Source organism: Nyctereutes procyonoides, unplaced genomic scaffold (genome assembly GCF_905146905.1).
Source record: "Nyctereutes procyonoides isolate TBG_1078 unplaced genomic scaffold, NYPRO_anot_genome, whole genome shotgun sequence".
Lineage (NCBI taxonomy): Eukaryota > Metazoa > Chordata > Mammalia > Carnivora > Canidae > Nyctereutes > Nyctereutes procyonoides.
The window spans coordinates 2,431,860-2,454,844 of NW_026575145.1; the positions used below are offsets into that span (position 1 = coordinate 2,431,860).

The following is a 22,985-nucleotide window of genomic DNA, read 5'->3' on the forward strand; positions in this document are numbered from 1 at the left end:
GTTTTCAAACTGCATTCTTAGACTTTGTGCTTGCCTTAGCAGCAATAATCAGAAGCAATGTATCTCTTGTCTTGAAGAAAATATGCTGTGAACATTTGCAGAAGGCATCATTAACATTGAAGTCACATCATCAGAAGTGCATCGTATTCTTTGACTCCCTGTCTTTCACTCATTACTGTTGCATGGAGCTCTTCCTTCCTTACAGAGAAACTATTTTGGAACACAGCCTTTAATAGCATCATTTATATACCTCTATACTGACATATATATATCTATAAGCTTTAAAGCACTATAATATATGTAAGAAATTGTCAATCAATGGATTGAAATAATTTTGTGTAGTGTCATTGTAATAACACAAGTCCACATACATTTTATTAACTTCTTATTTAAATGTACCCATCAAGAGTTAATTTTCTAATCATGCAGTATTTCTTGCGTATTAAGTTTGCCGAATTGCAAGCACATACTGTGAAAACATATAAAATTTAAAACTTGTCATTTCAGTTAAGGCAAACCATTTTAAATAATATCAGTGTGATTGTGTGACAGGTTTTGCATAAATTGAGCCCCCTCTTAGGAAACCTAAACTTTAACAGTTTCTCCCCAAGTATATAGATGCCATTAATTCCTTCATGGCAATTAAACTAGATGCATTTCAGAAGTACTGAAGAGGAAAGGAACATAGTTTTATTCCTCTAATGGAATAGGAATCAGAATCATGATGGTACTTCATAAAAATATGACAAAATTTAACCTATTAAACTAGAGAGCATTTTTCTAAATGAATAAAAATCAGATTGTTTTTCATTGCATACAGATTACAGCTTCCAAATTGAGATATATCATAATGAATTGTTATGGTTTCTCCTTTTTATGACTAAGAAAAAGATGTTTGTGACCAAGGATTTATTTTATAAACAATTGAAAGTTTGGCCAAGGTACATGTTTAAATTGAGTTTTAATGCATTTTATTTCTATTATCTACTTAACAATAAGAAATATAAGGGAAAAAGTATTCCTCTAGGACTTAGTCTAGAAGCCACTTATGGGTGTATTAGAATCTATAAAATTTTGTTATAATAATTCAAAGATATAGTTGGAATCGGAATTCAGAACATAAAAAGAACAACGCAATAAATATCTCTTTGTGAGAATTAGAAGGAGGTAAAAAAAAATCTGTATCTTCTTAAAAGCCAAACTGCTATGGAAATTAAAAGTAAACAAACATCCTGCACAGGATCTTTTTCTTCATGTTCAAATAGGACCCTGAGGAGGACTATAGTATTTCTCTCACATACTGAATTGGATTCCCTATCGTCACAAGATTACGAATAAATATTAAAAACACTAATTATGTAACTGTCTCAAGAGACTAATTGCCAGAAATTATTTTTATCATCCTACTAATAACTACTGTAATTATCTGATTTATTTCCACACATAATATACAAAACATCTCTAATTTATTTCCACACATGATATATAAAACACCCGCTATGCTTATACAGAAAGTAATTCAGTTGCTTTACTCAGTGACAAACTGTATTATCCATAGTTGTACAGATGAATGTAAATAATAGGTCTACAAATCAGCCAACTTTTATTACTGTAACACTTAAGTCATTCAGGATCAACAAGGGATGAAATATGCATAGGAGAGAATGTTCTAGATTTAGGCAGTCCTCTGGACACATGACAATTCAACTTTCTTTGATTTTTATTTTTCTTGTCCCACCAGCTACCCACTTACAGTAAATATATTGCAGGGAGGCAGCACACACATTAAATTGCATCAGTCCATCTACTCTGACATTTAACTCTTCCTCTCAAGAAAGTATAGCAGCATCCTTCACAACCTCTCTGCTTCAGGACTCTGTCTTCGACCTTGTGTTTAAGCACAAGGCTAGGTCTCACTTGCACAAGGAGGCAGGAGGAAGGGAGGGTAAATGGAAGTTAATGGGAAAAGGAAGCATGATTAATAATTTAAAGTCAGTGTAAGAAATTTTGAAATGCTTGAGCAATGGCAACATCATTCCAGGGCAAGAAGCTTTGAAAAGTTCAGAAAAAAATATGGTGACTTAAACCTTTTAGTTTTCATTGTTTTTAATAATCCCACCTTTTTTATGTTGACACCTACCTCCAGGTTACTAGAACTTGCTAAGTGAAAATAATTGTGTCCTTTAAATGACAAATTCTACTTGGATGGATAATTTTATCACTTATTCACCTCTACATACCCAAGATGGAAAATCCATGTATTCCTAAACCTGTTTCACCAGCGTTCTTTCCAATGAAAAGATTACGATTTCAACTTCATCTGTTTAAATTTCAAGTGTGATCATGTGCAGAACATTCTCATCTACCTTATCCAGTCTCCTCACCGACACTTCACTTTCCATTGAAAGCATATGGGAATGTGGTCCTCTTCTTTGCTGTGACTGCCTTGCAAACCCCTTAATGCACTCTACAAGTAAGGCTTACAACCATCCTTACCCACACCATTTTTTAAAATTAAAACTCTTGGTTGCTGAGGAAGTTTCCTCTTGACCAAATCACATTTTCCAGACTAATGCATTCCTATTCCTGCTTCAGTCCAGGATTAAAACCTGACTAGGAGGCAAAAATCTATCCTTTATTCCATTTGATCCTTTATAATACCTGCAAAAAGGAAAGAATTGCAATAATAATGCTCCACTTTTATTCAATTAAGTATTAGCCAAGTGGCCAAAGTGGAGCATGTTGGATTTTATAGAATAAAACTCATATCAGCATGAATCTGTGAGTTCTGACTTTTTCCAAGATAAAACTCCATTCATGTTGTTATCTTCAGGAGAGAAGATTCAGCATCACATGATTAAAACTAAGAAGGGGGTGGGAATAACCACTGATTTACTCTAACATTGATTCTTGACCAGGTAAGCAACACATATCCCAACAAGAATAAATACCTAATGGCTTAAAAAACCATGGTTGGGATAAAGGCAATAATGCTGCTGATGATCTTAAAGAGCCATGCACTCTTAGAAAGTGTGTATATTAATGTTTTTAAATGCATTCATCTTGGGGCACCTGGCTGGCTCCATCAGATAAGCATCTGACTCTGGATCTCAGTGCAGGTCTTGATCTCAGGGTCATGAGTTTGAGCTCACATTAGACTCCATGCTAGGCATGGAGTTGACTTAAAAATAATAAATTAAAAAATATAAAATAAAATATAAAATGCATTCATCTCAGCCTTATTCAGAAAAGTTGAAAATAATTTTAATGTCTAACAATATCACTAATATCAATATTTAACAATGGTTAAATAAATTATGTGATATCCATAATGTGCAGTATTCCACAGTCATTGAAATGACTTCCCCTTTTCTGATTTCAGTGCTCTTCAACTTTTATAGCATTGATTTGTTTTCTTTTAATTCTCATTTTTAGACCTTGTTATTTAAACAGTCCTCTGAGGATTTTTTAACTTTCCAGATAAGTTTCAGAACACTACCTAAGTCAGTGCAAATCTTTATTTACAGACAGCCAAAGTAATGTTTCATTGCCAATTTTCTCTGAGGACTGAGAATCCATATACTGCTAACATGATTCTATATCATATTTTAATTCTAGTCCACCATTTTATTTTGGCTTCAGTTATACATGACATTTTGGATGGTTTTTAAAGAAATGGCTTTTGGCAATCTCTGTTAACTTATTTATCTCAACACAGATCAGCAAAAAACCCTTTCTACACAAATTAATAGTAATAAAAATTTCTTAAACTTTTTTTCCTACCAAATCATGAAAATTATTTTTGCTCATATGGACTATATTCAAGTGGGGGAAAGGAACTCAATACAAAAGTTGATAACTAATGCTTCTACTTACCAGTTAGAGATTTCTATTGATAAAATTATGATAGCATATCAGAAAACAACAGATCAATTTCTCAAAAGTAGCCTAAGTTTTCTGAGAATCTTCATAAACTTGCCTATAAGGCGCCATATTAAGATACTTTTAAAGACAAAAAAATGAAACCAAAAATTTTGACATTGATAAAAATGGACTTTCCCTCTAATTTGTTGCAATGAAGTTAGGCTAGAAATTGTATGGAAATGCACACATCAGCTTGATTTTGAAACACCTCTTCATTAAGCTAATTTTTCCTTGGAAAGACCAAAGTAGATATTTCCTTTTGGCATGTAGAAATTTTTGTGAATACAATCACTAAATGCATAGGTTGCCTTTTCATATAAAAGGATTAAAGGGTTTTGCTAGAAGAAAGGAATAGTTGTGGCGTTATAGAGAAAATTTTAAAGCAGTCTTATTTCTGTAAAAATGAAATAATAAAAATTTGCTAATTGTCCTTATATTGTCATTGAATTTAGAATTCAATTGAGTAATAAAAGGAGACTGATTTAACTAATCTATTCTATCAACTTTCATGTATTAAACCTCAGTGCCAATCACTGTTCTAGATATTGGAAATGCAAAAGTCTGCCATTAAACACTCAACATAAGTAAACCCATAAATATCTTCAGGTGTTTAAAAATACAATGTAAAAAGTGAAATCATAGAGGTATATCATAACATATGGGAAATATGAGAAACTTATTCACATTTTTTCAAGAGAGTAAACAAATTTCACAGAGATGGTAATCCCTTATTCTGGGCTTTGATAAACATACTACTGTTGTAAAGAATCCAGAACTGATTCATTCCATAAAATATTTCTAGAAAACCAATGTTGTATGTGTAGACAAATTTGGAGGGCATCTATTGCAGAGAAGTACTGTTCAGATAAAAATTGTTCCCTAACCCTGAAAATGAAAAGAGCTAGGGGTTATAATAGTAGTAGTTTTTTATTATCCAGTTAAGTTTAGTTTTGTTTTAAAATCAGCATGGAGCTTTTAATTCCTTAAAACTAGTTTTAATTAGCAATCCTGTTAATTGGTTTTGTTAAGAACATTTATGTTTTTTTTGTAAGTAACAATTATGAAGACCATTGATGATAAATGATTTCAGAATTGGTGTCAATTTTAAGTTTGGCTTTTCAATTTCTCAATATGAATCCATCTACAAATCAAAGATCTACACTTAGGTTTGTTTCATTCATATTTGTAGCTCATTTTTGAAGGTATTCGAGGTCCTGGCATAGAAGGTGACATTGCCATTGATGATGTATCAATTGCAGAAGGAGAATGTGCAAAACAAGACCTAACGACTAAGAGTAAGTGTCTATTCTTAGATTGGTTTAATGTGATGTTGAAGGAACATAGTAACTATTAAACTAAAACTGTCTAATTTTTAAAACTCACTTATTTTTAGTTTGTTAATTTAGAAATTCTTTATACGTGAGACCCTACAATTTTGAAGACATCTTTAAAACAAGTATTAAATTTGATGGTAGGCACATTTGGTCTAAGATAAGATAAAAGTAATTTTGGTTTTGGTCTGTGTAAGGCAAGCACACTTTGATTTTTAATTAAGATTTTTAAAAAGTGTTTAATTTATATTATTATTTTCAGAGGACTTTTTTACTTTTATTAAAATATTTAGCTAAAAGAAAAATATTTGGCTGATCTATATACTCAGCATACATTTATATAGCCATAGCTGTTTTTATCCTCCCTCCCCCATTTATGAATATATTTTCTAGGTCTGTCTTTTGCCAGTCATTTTAACAGATTCACTATTGTGAAGAGCCTAACTATATGCAATACGTAATAGATAAGCACATTTTTTTCTGGTATCCTGGTATAATTCATCTATGTGCATCACAATCTCGTTTAGCAATTTGGTTTCATTTTTTACTTTGGATTGAGTTTAACGATATCTTCAAATTTTATTTTGTCACCACAAATATGTTTTGGATAAGATATAAATTAAAAACTATAAATAATGCAAAGAAATATCAGAATTATGTGTTGAGCTGTTTCCTAAAGTCTTCATCTCCATATTATCCATGTGAAGTTGAGAAAACTAAAATCGTGTCTTTTAAAGATCCTTCCACTTAAAGTATTTTCAAAGGCCCATCAGGAATCTTTAATTTTGTGGTTACATAGAGGGGTATCAATTAAGCTAAATTTACACAAATAACTCATCAATTATTTAGTATGTATAAAAGAGCATGAAAATCCATTTTAAGTCTGGAGTAGATCAGAGTCTTTGTTGAGTATATTTAGTGAGAAATTAGTCTACATGTTAAGAGTTAATTTTCTGCAACTATCTACTGATTGTTCATGTGAACTGAACTGACTCCATTTTTAAGCATTGTAAAAAGACAAAACCTAAGATTGTGTATAACAATGAGCCACTTTGCTCAGTTTTCACCTTTTTGTCATTACACATAGCGTTTCAAGTAACAAATTTAGTAGAAATGTCTCCCCATGTCTGGCTAATTTTGCTTTAAAAAAACAGTAGCAATACCAAAATGAAGTAGGTTTGTCAAATGCACAGAAAAACATATATGCTCCTTGTTGGAGGAGAATGGGATTTCTTTTGGATTTCATAATGTGAATCAGTCACAATAACATTAAAGTAACTGATGGTAGTTACCATCTTACACAGAAATCTTACTTTTAGATAATTTAATCACCAAACTATTACAAATTAAATTCAAATTTTGAATTAAACTTTCCAAATGAGGAATGCAAGAAAGAATATACTCCCTCATGGAGAAAACAGATGTGCTAAGAGTAGCAACAGGGAAATAATGATAAAACCCCAAAGGACCTTATTGTTACAGAGTAGAACACTTTCAAAATCAGATTTCATCTCCTCTAAAGTCAGAGAAATGTGTGGCTGTTCTAAATAAGATATATCTGTACACATTGGAAGTATTTTTATTTAGCTTCTGTAAATCAGAGGAAACAACCCTAATTAAACAAAACCCTTCTCTTTGGCATGAGAAAGTATTCTATATCCATTTAACTAGCATTTATTAAGCTCATTTTGACAATTAGCGTTTGGGGAATATTAAATTAATGTTAATTTCTAAGTACAAACCGGCTTGGCAGCCAAAAGCCTCTTCTTAACTGCTCAGGTTCCCATTTACTTCTCAGGCAGTAAACGGTACTAAGGCCCACACTATAAAAGCTGAGGTTGTCTGTCGTCTTCAAAACCCAGCTTTTTCCTAGGTAAGAACCATTTTGTGATTTAAGCCAGGTGAGTGAATTATCGGGCTTGGCCATGTTAGCCCTCCGGGGCAAGGTATACATTCCAAGGAGGTATCACCTGGATGTAAAGCTCTACTTGAAACACCAATTATGATAGGACTCTTAAGGCAGAATGGTGGAAAGGATTTTTTTTAGTTAAATAAATGACATAGTGCTTCTAAAAACCATACTAAAGAGATAATTATTTATTCAATTTAAAGGTATTGGATCATTCTAAGCATATATAATCCACGGTCTGTGGTAGCTGATTTTTCTATCCATGACAATCCCTTCCTAGTTTTCATAAAAAGTAGTTTTTCACTCAAGTCGTTAATCTTAATCATTTCTGGAAGCTTTGGAAAAAAAAAAAACTGAACTCAGGATTTCCAAGACTTTTCTATGTGAACATATTTCCCTTTTTATTTTTTTAGCAGAGCTTGCCAAATGCTTTATGTTTTTTACTTTTTAGATGTTAGATAATATTTTTTGTATATTTTTTATCAGAGTTCGATTTACCAACATATAGTATAACACCCAGTGCTCATCCTATCCAGTGCCCCCCTCAGTGCCCGTTACCCAGTCACCCCATCCTCCCCGCCCACCTCCCCTTATGTGTACATATTTCCATGTGGCATGCAGAACTCTGAGGTTGAGCTCAGCCACAAACACAAATACTTTCTGGATAAGTTTTCACAGTATATCATATCAACTTAAAATATTTTATTTTATCAAATTTCTAGCCACACATTTATTTTCCTTTTCACATGTCTTGGAAATTGACTAATAAAACAAATTATTTTCCAAAAATGTTTCCCATATACTACTATTGTTTTATTAGTGTATCAGAGTTGTATCGGTAGCTACGTGGAATATTTATTCTCTTTTTTTGTTGTTTGTTTCTTGGCATTATTTTCCTTGTCTTTAGATTCTGTTGATGGTGCTGTTGGAATTTTAGTACATCTATGGCTTTTTCCAGTCATCGTCCTCATCTCTATCTTAAGTCCTCGAAGGTGACCTTATCCTGGCAGAGGCTATAAAAGATTCACCAGGCACTGGCATGAAGAAAGAGTCTTTGTAAATGGACATTGAAAAAACAAACTACCAAAGATTCCTCCACTGACTACTGACTCAAAAATAAAATAATAAAAACGAATTTTTTAAGGCACTGGGGATAAAAAGACATCATGGAAGTATAACTTATTCCAAACTACATATAAAAGATAATCTTGACCTGAGTAGAGAAGAGACCTTCAGGTGCTTTTGTGGCTAAAAAGATTACAGCGTCATCTGGTCATCTGGTTGAACTCTGGAAAAAAAAAAAAAAAAAGCTATAGAAATCCTTGTCAAAGCACAAAGTCATGGCTGGTTTTGTTTCAAATGAATAGTTTGCTTGTTACCATGGAAACCTAATGGCCTGCCAACAAAAACCTCACTGTAAACAGGGTACGTGAAGAGCTGGCATTTATTTTCCTTTCAAGAAGGTTTTACGTAGAGAATTAAATAAATGTAGGCCCTTTTACCTTTGGTTGTTACCCTTCCTTGAAAATAACCCGAACTCAGAATTATTTAAAACATTCATGCTCCTCCCCAACTGTCCCCATCCCACCTTTATTGTTATTATTTGTTTTCCTCCCATGGCTAAGCTAGATAACTATATGCTGTCTCTTTTTGCATGCATTACTATCCAGGATGGTAAACCTGGGCTTACATATTACACAGGCTTATCGGAGTTTGCTTGCGGCCACTTGAACACCCAAACTAAGTCATCTGTTCCAATGAAGAAACCAAACCACCATCTTTTATAAATTGCCATGGAAACCAAGTGCCTTCAATGAAACAAGCCTGAATAATTTTCAACTCAGAAGCTTGCACTGCTGAGAGTGGTTTGTGTAAAACTATTTTATAAACAAACTACAGAGCCGAAATGTGCAAATTACAGGCAACCCAACAAAAGCCGCTTCTGAAGAAGAAAGGACCGGAGCTGCTGCGTAAGCCCATGCAGACGAGATATTTGTTGTTTGACCTCCTAGACAGCCATGGCCTTTCAGCTTATTGTCCATTAGAAAATAACTTCCATTGAGACCAGACATGGGAGCAACACTTTTTTCTTCCAGGTTATTAAATGGGTCAACCAGAGCAAAAGGTTGTTAAGATAATACTTAGCGCAGAAGGTGGTAAAACACAAGAGTGATTTTTTACTCTAACCTCCATTTGAAATGAAATTGGCCCTAGCTTTAGAGGGAGCAAGAAAATGTTTGTGATTGCAGTGCATACAAACTCTACAGCGGAACTGGGCCTGAAAAATCTGGCTTTATTCTAAACACTGAGGGTAATATGCCTCTGCCCTTTAGTCAGACTCTGTGCAAATTGTGAAATATTATTTTATTATTTTACCAAGATTAAAAACACTTTTACAAAAAAACAAAAACCTGTAAAAATGATTTTGAGCTACCTGAGGACAAATCATAACTTTAACCAGCCAGTTTTCCAATGCATTGTAAATTTCACTTAAACCTGTTGGCTATGAAAATTTGAAGACCTTTTTCCTTAAATTATCTCAGCTTTTAACTTCATTTAAAAAGACTTTTGTCTAAAGAAGAAGATTATTATTATTATTATTAATTATTATTATTATTATATGTTCTTTCAACACCCCAGGATTAAAAAAACTGATTATGCAAGTAATTGGGATATAAGTATTAAATTATAACATTTGCAAATATTAATATAAAAAGCACAACAAAATGTAGTGGAAAAATGACAAAGCTTGATTTTTAAAAGAAAAAATTCTGTAGAAATGTTTGTGCAAATTCAGTAATTCAACTTAAAAGATAATTTTACAGCTATGTTCAATAAAGCCTCTTTCCAGGTAAGGTATGCAAAGCGGTATGTGTGTTTGTTGAGCAATGTTTACTTGTCACCAAAATGAGACTAGTTATACAATTTACTGGTTCTGTTACCATGGGATTAATCTTCAGGGCTTCATAAACTTTAATGTCTGCAGGATAGAGTTTAATAGGAACCCCTGATGCATTCTTCCATATTTTTCATACATGTAACAACAACAAAAGTCAAACTTGTGAAAGTAAAATATGAAACAAATGTGAACTTGGAATTTAATGCATATTTTCATAGTTAAAGAGGGGACCAGTCGGAATATCTAGGCAGTGACAAAATAAAGTTAAACCAAGTCCTTTAAGTTAAACATACATAACTAGTAAGCTTTATAACTTATTTGAACAAATCAGATATATTGAAAATTTTCAAAATTACAGTCAACCATCTGTTTTATCGAACCAAAGAGATTAAACAGTATTTGGGGCACTTAGCTAATTATTGACTAATTTTCCTTCACCTTGGCTTCCATTTTGTGTGGCACCTAACCTCTTCTCTACCCTATCTCTTATTAGTGGATCATCCTTCCTAATTGATTTTCTACACACTCGTTGCTGGTAATATTAATAAAATTGTTTTCATCTAAAGAGAGGCTTAGTTCATTTCTGCCTTCTTATCTTGAATTTGATTTGAGAGACTTTTGCAAAAAACTAAAAAGAAAATCTATATTCAGAATATTTGGATAGACATTTGTCGTTTCCAGGAAAATAATCCTTTTCTCCTTAGTAACCCTGCATAAAGAAATTGTTATAAGTGAAAGGTTTAATCCTTCTACAAGACACTCATGAAACAATAAAGTCTTTCTATAACCTTTCACGCAGTAAGGAATACACAAGCTTCAGAAGTTTCTGAGAACTGGCTGGTACTACAAAAATTAATTTTGATTAAATTTTTGAAAAATTGCAGATGAATGCCAAGAACAAAGGGGTAATCAGAGGAACTGCAAAACAATCAGATTTATTGATATGATAATAAATTAGAATAGCTGTCTCAAGTGGGTTCTGGATGACTTATATAAACCAACATTCTTAGAATCTGAATCAATGTTTTTCACTCCAGATCAAATATTTAGTTGCTTTAATTTAATGAAAATGAATTTTGAAAAGGGAAATTTTAAAAGGTTGGGGTAAGTGAAACGTAAACTGTGTTAAGTAATCTCCTGTTTAACATTAGTTATAATCATGATGACTTTCAAGGACTTATAACTGCCTTTCTTTTCCTAATATTTCATGTATTTATTATGAGTTGAACTCACCAACATATTTCCCCTTTTCCTTTTTGATAACATTTTGAGTGTATTGATGCCCTTTTTATTGTTGTTGCTTTTCTTCATAGGAAGGCATCAGGCAATGGACCTTTTAATTCTCTGGGAGAAAGATTATACCATGTAATCTCCTAGTGTCAGTAATTGATCCGATTAATTAGGAGCTTACTGTGTTACAAAGATGCTTATTCTTCCACATTTTAACATCTGTGCAACTGGACCTATTTTAATTCCAATTGGTAGCATTTCTGTGTAGTGATATATAAAATAAAAGTGCATATTAAAGCTGATGACATCTTAGATATGTTGAAATTCACCAAATTCACTAAGGTCTCCAGAAGAGTCAAATTGTGCTCAATATCATTCCTTTTCAACAATCTCAAAAGAGAAAATGATGCTTTATCATATTTGTAGGACATTTATATTAAATACTCATTGCCTATGCATTATTCAAAAATAACATAACTTCTATTTTGTGCTTTAAAAAAATCTGAGTCTTCCCTCACATACATTATATACATACCTAGCCCTGCTGTCATTTTTTTTCCTGCTACCTATTTTTAGTTCCATCATGAATTACAATATGCTATATATCCCTGGTTTGAAATGTTTTCTTGTTTTGTATGATTCGTAGTACTTAGTCAGAAGTTTGGCCTGCCATTAACTTTTCTTTAAGAGATTTGAAAGATGCATGATACACTACAAAGTCATACAATAGGCTAAATTAATGGTACTTCCTTTCACATATATCACAGAATTGACTTTGGCATGGCAATGAATTGTGATAATTATAATCAGAATTAAAAAGCAGCTAGTCAGTTACATCATGTTACAAATAGTAAAAATAATCCCACTCTTTTATATTTTAAAATATGACAAAATATGAATGACAACTGTATTAACTTTTGACCAAACATGCATTTTTATTTTAAGACTTCATAATAAACTTACTTGTCAAAATGCATAACTTGAAGAACAATTAATTAATTCAGTTCTATACTTAAGACTGTATGAAACTGGCATTGGTATTTTTCATGACCTATTTTGTCTGATTTGATTAGTGATTTGAAAGATGATGACAGACTAATATGATTTTGATAGAGTGATTTTCAAAGGATTCTTTTGAATGAGATTTATTTAACAACAACAAAACAAACGAAACTTTTTTTAATGTGCCTTTCAAAGATCAGGGCCTCATAACAGCATTTAAACTGGAAAAAAATACACTTCAAATTCATTTCCATCTTGGTTATGCCTACTTTTTACAAATTGCTTTGCCTCCATCTCAACGAAGCAGAAGGTCTATACTCTTCTTGCAACTGGGTAGTTGATATCAATGAGGAGTTACTGCATTTTCTGTGAAAACAATAAAATCATAGGGTTCAATCCCATGCTATTTCCTTTCACACAACATTCCTTTTGTGTCTACCAGTTTAATTCATTTTCTTAGTGCTTATTTTTAAAAAGCTGTCTCTGACATTTTTTTACTTTAACTTAGGAGAAAAGCTACCACGAATGAACAGAACTTTTTTTTCAAATCTGATATTAAAAAGCTCTCTGCTGAGTATCCATAATATTTACAAATATACATTATTACATAGAAAAAGTAGGGCTCGAAGATTTGAAATTTTAATGGACCAATTGTCAGTTCACAATCAATCCATTACATGTTTGTGTCTGCTTAGGAACAACTGAAAGTTAGGGAGATTTAACTATTCCACATATTTCCATATGGACTACCTAATTGGCATTTTTAGAATAAAAGTTAATAAAATATGAGTCATGAGTTCACCACCCTGAACCCACATTGAGTATATTTAGATTAAGGGATTGGTATTCAAAATTTTGAGCCAGATCGAGGCTAAACTCTGGGTGGAAATGAAATAGTTTTCTCAAGAGAATATTTACAACTGAATGAATTTAATTTTGACTGTTCTAATTTTCCATGAGTTGAGTTAAAAAATATTCTTATTTTTCAATAAAGTGATGAGAAAGTCTATGAAATAGGGATTAGCTTGTTAGTTTGTTTGTTTTCATATGGCTCTTCACTGTTATCCTGGATTCCCAGGATATCATTTTTATTTCTTGAATCTCATCAGTATATTTAAATGTACAAGTTTAATCAAATATATGTTGTGTTGAATTTATATTGAATGTTAGTTACATTTTAGATCTCAAAGTTTAGATTTAACTTACTTTTCATTTTGATATTTTACTTATGCTAACTAGTGTCAGATAGCTGTATGTCATTTTCCCTTGGATTTTCTTTCAATAAATGCAATTATATTAAATACTCTATTAGTGTTTTGGGGAAATTTCTGCTGTCAATAAGCACTTAAGTTAGAAACAAAAAGCTATTTAGAATAGCAATTATATTTGCAAATTAAGATGAAAATGCCATCATTTCTTTCACTATTAAAAAGCTTTTATAGACTCAACACTGCAGTGAAGCACAATTAGCCCATTAAAGTTATGTGTTGATTCTTAACATCCTTTGTGAGGAATCATTTATAAGAGACTGTGTTAAACAAGTAGGCATTAAAAAAGTCTTCCTGAATGAACTGTGATTTAAGAATTACAGTTCAATTTAGTAACTCTGGGCTTCAGCATGATAGGTGAAATATTGAACAAGGATTACAGCGCTCATGTTCTCTAGGAAGATTGTTTCAGCCACATATTCCTTGGGGGCACTCTGTAGGCTTCATGTGTTTCTTCTGAGGGAAACGAATAATAGTGCTTGACAATGATTTGTGTGAACCAAAGTATAAATGGAATCCTAACAATTAACTTGCACAGCTTAATTTCCTCTCACCCTTTGGTATTGTATTTCTAAGTGTATCCATGAAATTTTAGAAAAGTGAATACAATTATCATTAGCAGACCCATTAATTGTCTTTAAAAGTCAACCCCTAACTGTGTATTAAAATACTGTTTATTCTTTATAAGCTATTTGGTTTAATAGCAAGTTAGGGATCTTACCCATCTTTTGTTTTCCTATGGTACTATGTTCCTTTAATGGATTCTTTATTTGTCTGAATATCTGCTCCCCAACTGATATTGTAACCTACTCCAGGACAAGAACTGTGTCTTTTAACAAGTTTAAGTACTTCCAATTTATCTAGGTTCTATGGAGATTATTGGATTAATGATGATTGAATTAATCCACAATTTAGAGCTATATTTAGTATAAAACTTATTCAATGAACCTAGGAATTAAGCAACAATGTCACCTTTCAGTGGTAAAATCAATGAAATTTCACAGACAGAAGAGGTCTCCTGTGTGTGAGAAAAATGAGAAGTAAAGGCAACTGAAATACCAATGTAATTGCAACACAAATTCCTGGCACTTCTTAGTTTAACAGAAAGTGAATATATTTCTTAATAAAAGGGCAAATGTTGTCAATGTTTTTGCAAACAAAATTACTATGTGGTTAAACTAAAGAAAATGAAATTAATTCTGCATGTTTTGTGTCACATGCCATCACTATACGTGAGACTAATACTACATAGGATCTCTGCTTTCAACCAAAATATATTAATTATACAATATTATGCTTAATTTTATATTAGATAGATCATGAGCTCTAGCTAAATTTAATAGCTCCTTTCTAGAGTTTGTTGCAGTATATGTTTCTTGAGATCCAACCATCCACTGAACTCAAAATAAATTATATTTAAACAACCAAATATTCGTAAGAATTATATGATAATTGAAATATAAGATAAAATTTTAAAGATAAGACATTTATTTAGTTCTGGGAATATTTTATGTAGCATCAGCTATATTCTTATATACGGAACAAATAATGGTAAATTAATTTTCAAATTTGGGAATTGTGTTGAACAGAGGTAACTAATTTTTGTTATTTTAATTGTTTCTGTTTTGAATTATATGTTTTAATTTCCAAAATTAACACCATTCAATAGGCCAATGAGCCCCAAATAAAAGGTGATACAGTGTTAGTACATGGCAACTACATAAAAATTGTTAAGTAAGTGAAACTATAAGTAGTACAGTGTCTGTATAATTTTTTAATGAAATAAACTTGCACCTTTCCTTTCTCATTGATTTAGTTTTTGACAATGTCATGTACAAGACTGGGATTTTGCATGTACTCAAAAAGCCTTTCCAATTCAGGGGTATTTGAGGGTACCAGAAGTGTATCCATTCTGAATCAACATCCTCTACTAGGGCCTGCCATTTCTCACCCAACAGTCTACTCCTTCACGCTTAGTATTGCTTTCTTCAAGTAATCTTTTTTTCAAACTATAACTACTCTCATTAAGGAAGCATATTAGAGTTCTCTAAAATTTGGAGATAACATTTTATTAGTTTACAGTTTTCAAATATTCTAGCAAAATAGGCTAAGAAAACACTGACCTACTGGGAGGGGCTAAGAAACAAGGAAAGGCATGTAAAGAGGAGAGGTATGGTGTTTCAAAAACTGTTCATTTCACAATTTTCCTGAGGACAGTTCCAGATTTCGTATGTACTACATAAAATATAGACAGGATGAATGGAATGTCAGCCAATTACATGTAAAGGCTCAAAGAACAGAATGATAAATCTTTTAGGACAGAAATTTAAACAGTGAGGTCACCAGGAGGGGGACAAATGAACAGATAAGGAGAATGCATTGAAAAATTAGACTAATCAAACTAGAACCTTCAAGTGAACAGAAAGGAAAGTAAAATTACATAACAATGCATTATGGAAAGTTAAATAATCTAAAAAAAATGGAACTAAAATATTTAGATGAAGTAAATTTGATAAAGAACCACAATAAATATATATGCCAACACTTTACCACACACTTTTCTTGCTTTCTCTTCTTTACTCTACAGGGACTGTAGTTATAACTTGTCCTCTTTGTCCACTTTCTCCTTCCTGGGTATGTGGATACACAGTATGTAAGTTAGTCCAGAGTTGAGAATTGTTGTGTCTATTGTACATGTGCCAGTTTGGCCGTGAGCATTTCCAAATTATTTCCACTTTCTCTAATAGTCTTACTTCAAGCCCACACATACATACACACTATTTATATAATGACATCATTTTCAAAGTATTTTCAGTTCATCTCTTCTAGCTCATAATGGTTAGTAAATCTCCATGGTACACATGAACCTATGTATAATGGATGTGTTCTGGTCTTCTTTCCATCACTCTATCTCTCATTGCATGTGGATGGTACCCTTTCACAGTGCAACCCAGGATTGACTAGAACAGTGTTTAATAGGCAATGTATTTTGTATTTCATTATCAGTGAACCTCTATACTTTATCAAATCTAAAACAACATAATTTTACATACCACTGAATGAAAAAAAAATGTTTTTATTGTGATTGTAAGACACCATTAGTTCTAACAGAAAATCCTATTTCAGAGATGTTAAATTGCAAAATAATAATAATAATAATCTTTAGACTGATGAAATACAGCCTTATTTATGAACATAGAGTATATTTCATTTGACAACCTCACAGGCAATCTTCGCATGGTGTAATGCATTTGAACTCTGTAATGTGAATCAAAATTTCCTAGAACAGTTGCTGAAAACAGACTCCAGAATCTTGGCACCAGTGGTTTTGTTTCAGTTGATCTTGAGGGAAGAGAAGGGACAGGTTTTTAAAGGGCACTTAAATAATCCTGATCTACATGATCAAAATAACCATAATTTGTTAAAGTTTGGAGTGCTGGAAAGAACTAAAGTTCAAATCCTGATTTTACCACTAGGAGCGGTGTGACCTCGCATAGATGGTTTAAAATCTCTGTGCCTTAGTGCCCGTGGAGATACCATTGAAAAGTGTGGCATCAGACTACCAGGGTTCTTCATTGCATCATCTCCCTCAGTTCCCTTGGCTATAAAAGGAGATTATGTTATTAATTAAGGAGCTAATATGTGTAGAAAATTTAGGACATTACTGGCATAAAACAAGCAATACATAAGTCTTGGCTCACCTGTAAAAATGGAATGGTAATAACAGTACCCACCTCAGAATGCCATAATGATGAAATGAGGCAATGCAAATTAAGTATTTAGCAAAGACAGAAATTAGTTTTTTTTAACATACTAGTTTAATAAAGTAATGAATAGGTTCTTTAAAACCTCTTCTAATAGCTAACCCTTATTTCCTTGTCCTGTTTTAACTTGAAGATAGGCAAGAAAGAGTTCCATAATATTTTAATGATTCAAGTATTTTAATGCTTATATTTATCTGACAAGAAGTGAAATAAGCTCTCTGACATTACTTTAAAATGTAAATTATTTTTTGAATAATCATGCTATTTTAGGGTATAAAAAAGAAAAATGCTAGTAAGGAAGCATATGTTTGGCATTCTCTGAAAGTTACCATTGAGAATCACATATGTGTTTATATTCTAGGCAGAAATGCTGCTCATTTTTTAAAAATAAACTTTTATTTTGAGATAATTCTAAATTCAGCTGCATTTGTGAGAGATAACATAGAAAGATCCTGTATATATTTTGACCCGGTTTCTCCCACTGATTACCTCTTGTAGTTATATATTTGTGTGTCTTTAGCTCTGTGTATTTTAATCACACCTGTAGGTTCAAGTACCCACCACCATGGTGAAGATACACAGTTTAATCATCTTTAGTGTTTGTTGTCTTTTACTTTACATATTTCCCTTCTCCCTCCCCTCTTCCAACCTATCCCATTTTCCTGTCAACAACTAATCTGATCTCTTTTCTACAATATTGTCATTTCAAGAATGTTACATTATGGTATCATACACTATATAAATTTTAGGGATTGGCTTTTTACTGGCAACAGAATTCCCTGGAGATTTATCCAAGTTGTGGTATGTAAGCAATAATTTGTAACTTTTTATTGCAGAGTATAGTATTGTGTAGTAGTTTTGTAACCATTCACCCATTGAAGGACCTCTGAGCTTTTGCCAGTGTAGGGCCATTACAAATAAAGCTGCTCTGAACATTCATGTATACATTGTTGTGTGAACATAAATTTCCATTTCAGAAATAAATGTACATTATAAAAAACTGCCAAATTGTTTTCCACAGTGGGTGTACCATTTTTCACTTCCACCAGCAATGCATGAATGATCCAATTTCTACACATTCTCACCAACATTTGGTATTGTCACTATGTTTTTATTTTAACCATTTAGATGGGTGTGTAATGTCTCATGACTTTAATTTTCCTTTTCCTAATGACTAATGAAGCTGAATACCTATTCATTTGCCATCTGAATATCACCATCTGTGAAATGTCTGCCATAATTTTTGCCTATTTTCTAAACGGTTCCTTTGTTTTCTTTTACTGTTGAGTTTTGGGAGCTCTTTTAATATTTTACACATTAAGTCATTTGCTGGATTTATAGCATTCAAGTAGCTTCTTTCAGTCTGTACTTTGTCTTGTCATCCTTTTCACATGGTATTTTGCAGAGCAAATGTTTTTAGTTTTGATGAATTTTATTGTTTTTCCATAAATCCATATGGATTATGCCTATAGTGTCAAGTCTAAGAACTCTGTAGCTCAAGGTACTAAAGATGTTTCTCAATTATTATTCTTTTATAATCAATGTTATCTTTATCTTAATATGGAAAATTGGACAAATTATAAGTCCTATTATAATGTTAGGTACACTTATTTTAGTTCAAAATACTGACATTTTCTCATAGTGGTGATGGAAGTTATAAAATAAATAAATGGGGCTAACAATTTAGTTGTTCTGGTGTTAAATCTAAATTTAGAATGTTACATTTAAAGTTACTTATATGATGTATGAGAATTCCACAAAAACTTTCATATAAGGACAAGGAAATTGCCTCTCTGCATCCCAGACATATCCAAAGATCACTATCCTTAATTTACAAATTCTTCTTTAATTCCACTTACTGGGATTGTCATAGAATATCAGACAAGCAAGCAAATAATCATGCATAAGGATATTATGGCAGTTTATAATGGTGAAAAAATCAGAAACAATATAAATGGCCATCATTAAAGGAATGGCTAATTAAAGTATGGTTGTGTTCATCCCATATCTATTCTAGCTTTAATAGGGTGGGCTTGAACTTCAACATATAAATATGTCTACAACGTATTATTAGGTTAAAACATATCATATTACATGTCATCTGATATATTTATAAAATATGTATACCTCTAACTGCTAATATTATCCTGTCTGATAGATATGGTTTAGCAAAGTTTCATTTTCTGTTTTATTTTTTAATTTTTTTTGTAATGAAATATATACAAATTTTATAGCCAGAAAGAAAAAGAAATCCTGGAAAAAAAAAACTTCGTGTATGGGAAGATTTTCTTTGGAATTTTATTGTTCAGAAATAGATACTGTCTACATCTGCATGGCCTAGAAAATAGGTCTGCAGCCACTTTACACGGACGTATAAGACAACAAGGAGAACCATGTCTGCCTGGTGAGTTCTCAGAGATGTGCTGGGATATCATAAAGAGGATAATTGTCAAGGGCAAGATACCACTTACTGTTGCCCACTGGCAGAGGAAATCAGGTAAGATTGTAGAGTTAAAATAAACTCTACTTAGTGAGGTATACTTGGTTCAAAGTTCAGTTGGGAAATATTAATCAGGAAAAAAATGAAAATTGTGTTTGTAAGTTAATGAAAATGATTAATTAATGATTCCTGATTTATGAAGAACAATGCAGAGTTCATGTGCCAGGAGAAATGTGCAGAATTTCTGTTTTATGATGTAATGTACATGTTCCTAAAGACTTTTTTCACTTTTATCTCTTCTTTCCTGTACACTAATTATTTGTCGATCTCAACTGTAGTCTCTCAACTGTATTTATTCATTCTGGAAAATAGTACACAGGACATGAGAGTAATCTCCGTCACAGTGAGCGCATTTCTTTTCATCTTTTCTGGCCTGGTTAGCTCTGTTGATTTGGGCATGTGCTAATGAGGCCAATCCTGAAGATTCACACTCCGTCCTAATTAGCTCTTCCTAGAGAGATGTACTCCATGGACACACACCAGTAGTCTCAGCCAACCACCTGACTAATGCTTGTTAGTGGTCAGAAATAAAACTACAGTTGTGTGGCTAAACTGATGGTTTGCATTATCGCAGCTGAATAAAAATTTCAAAAACGTGTTTTACATTGGTACATTAATAGATGCTGATTCTCCAGTAGTCCTCATATCTACAAGCAGCAGCAATCATAATATAAGCCAGAAACCTGAAGGCAACCTGGATGCCTCCTGAGTCTTTATCTTTATTTCCAATGCATCACCCACATCTTGTTGGTTTTTGCCTCTTGAGTATATCTGGAAACTATGTCCCTGCCAACATCCCTGATGTCACTACCCTCAGAAAAGTTACCATGAACTCTCAATAGGATACTGCTCTAGCTTCTCACTGTAGACTTCCATATACAATACTGTAGTTTATATTCTCATTCTCCACCTGTAGCTTATATAATTATCTCTAAAAATGTATACAAATATGAGTTTACTCTCCTTCTTGCCAAATAAAGACTGAATTCCTTAAAGTAGCATAAGAAAATCTTCATGATCTGGCTTCCTCTCACCAATCCAGCCTTATCTTGGGTACTGACACTCCCCAGTACCTATCATACTACATACTCTGTAGTTGGCGCTTAACCAAACAAAGATGAAGAATGAACAACTCTCCTGCCAGTCTCACTCTTGCTCATGTTGCTTCAGAGACAGAGATTTCTTTGTTTTTTCCAATGCCGCCTCCATAACCAGGGTCTTGGTGTCAGCTGGTACTTGTCTCAAATACTCTAAGCCCTCCTTCCCTGTCACCTGGTTCAGATTCAGAGTAGTGTGTCAACTATTTTATTAAGCAACAATGAATTACTACATTTCCCCCACTCTGACCCTGTTGAAACTACTTTTAAAGACTTTCCCAAAGATTCATTCTCTTCAAGCAATTTATTGTTTTTAATACTGCTTATCACACTTTTTTGAAATTACCAACTTCTTTAAATTACCAACATTGGTATATGTTATCACATTTGCTAGCTTTTTCTCACTGTTTTGGATACTATCAATTGTCTCACATGCCATCTATCCTTCTATCTTTAACTTTTTCCAGTGGTCTAAGTTAATTTTTATTAGTTCTGTCCCAGCTAATACAAGAACTGCCCTTTCATGGATGATGTCTGAATTGACCTCATTCTCTGGGTCTGCATCTTCTATATAGATTCAAGGCTTATGCTGAATACTACTCTTTATAGTCAAAATTAGTAATAAACTTCTTCATCTCTAAAAGTCAAATTCTTCTCCTGAATTCTTTATCCTATTAATTTGTCCACCATTATGCTACCATTTTTTCTAGTGAACTATTTTCAACCATGTTCAAAACCTGTTGAACCATCTTTGTCTCCATTTCCCTTGTGTCTTAAATGTAAACAGTCCTGCCTTCTCATTTCTGTCATTTTTAACCTTTTTAAAAATTCCTTTCTGCTTCACAGAAATTAATATGAATTTTCCCCTGTCTACACAATGTAATAGCATCCTGACTCATGTCATTTCCCTTATGCCCCTGTTCCCAGATTAATCACAACTCTGTCAAATTGGTCTTCCTCCAAAGAGTCCCACAGTCTTAGAAGAACATGGAGCCTCAAATATATTGATCCCCTGCTCAGGGTTTCTTAGTGTCTACATTTTGTGTTCTGATTAAAATACAAATGTCTAACCATATACCCACAACTTTCCTTAAATATATCTAATATACTCTTCCAGGTTACTGTACATTGCAATTTTACTAGAAAGCAAAACTTTCCTAGAACATATTCACCCTCTCTAAATTCTTTGAGTTTTAACTTACTATTTCACTTGACTGAAGTGATTTATGGGCTTGGGACAGGGAGTAAGAAGGAAGAGTCCTACCCATCCTTGAACATTCATGTCAAATGCTACCTTTTACCCTTCTTGAAATTCATAAACCTTTTCACACATCTTTTATGGAACAGATATTTTGCTTTATATTATAACCGTTGGGCCCTTGTCTTGTTTCCTTAATAGAGACTGTAAGCTCCTTAAGAGCAGGCATTATTTCTTATTAATTTTATGTTCCCTGCAATGCCAATTTCAGAGATTGGCATATACTAGGTGCTCAATTAATATTTGTTGAATTAATCTAAATATGTAGGAAACCAAACTAATAAAAATGTATATATGGAGAAAAATATTCAAGAAATCATTGAAATTTGTACAACATAATGTATAGAATAAAAAATTATTGTTTCTTCTGTATCATTTGTTTTATTAAGATTTTATAATATTATTTATGTTTATAGGATTTAATTATCTTCAAATTTCCTAATAAAGAATTAATGTGATGTTTCCAAATGTTTTGTGAGATAGAACACATATTCACATGCTCATTACATACATCAGGAAACTGGTACACAGAGATTTTATAACTAACCTACTAAAGATTACATGTAGACTGAGAAAACATCCAGAATTAAAATCAGGGCCTTTTGACCTTTGTCACCCTAATGTATTGCCTTTTAATCCCAGTCTTATTTATTTGCAGACATAAAGTGAATTAATATATTAATGTAACTTAGTGGTTCCATTTCCAAGTTCCATTTCACCTAAAGTTAGAATATGTATAGAATACATTCTTCTGAATATTCCAAAAGATGATGGAAGATTGAAAAAACTCTTTAATACAAAAA

At 32.5% G+C, this 22,985-nt stretch overlaps 2 protein-coding genes across 2 annotated transcripts in view; both read left to right on the top strand.

Moving 5' to 3' along the window:
• Positions 1-10,413, top strand: part of MDGA2 (MAM domain containing glycosylphosphatidylinositol anchor 2) — a 788,050-nt gene extending 777,637 nt beyond the window's left edge. The window contains exons 18-19 of the mRNA XM_055309044.1: positions 5,114-5,219; positions 8,072-10,413. Of these exons, the coding sequence (XP_055165019.1) occupies positions 5,114-5,219; positions 8,072-8,160 (195 nt within the window). The 3' untranslated portion in view covers positions 8,161-10,413. The remainder of the gene's footprint in view (positions 1-5,113; positions 5,220-8,071) is intronic.
• Positions 9,071-22,985, top strand: part of LOC129499366 (ER lumen protein-retaining receptor 1-like) — a 136,545-nt gene continuing 122,630 nt past the window's right edge. The window contains 1 exon segment of the mRNA XM_055309046.1: positions 9,071-9,134. Within this exon segment, the coding sequence (XP_055165021.1) occupies positions 9,071-9,134 (64 nt within the window).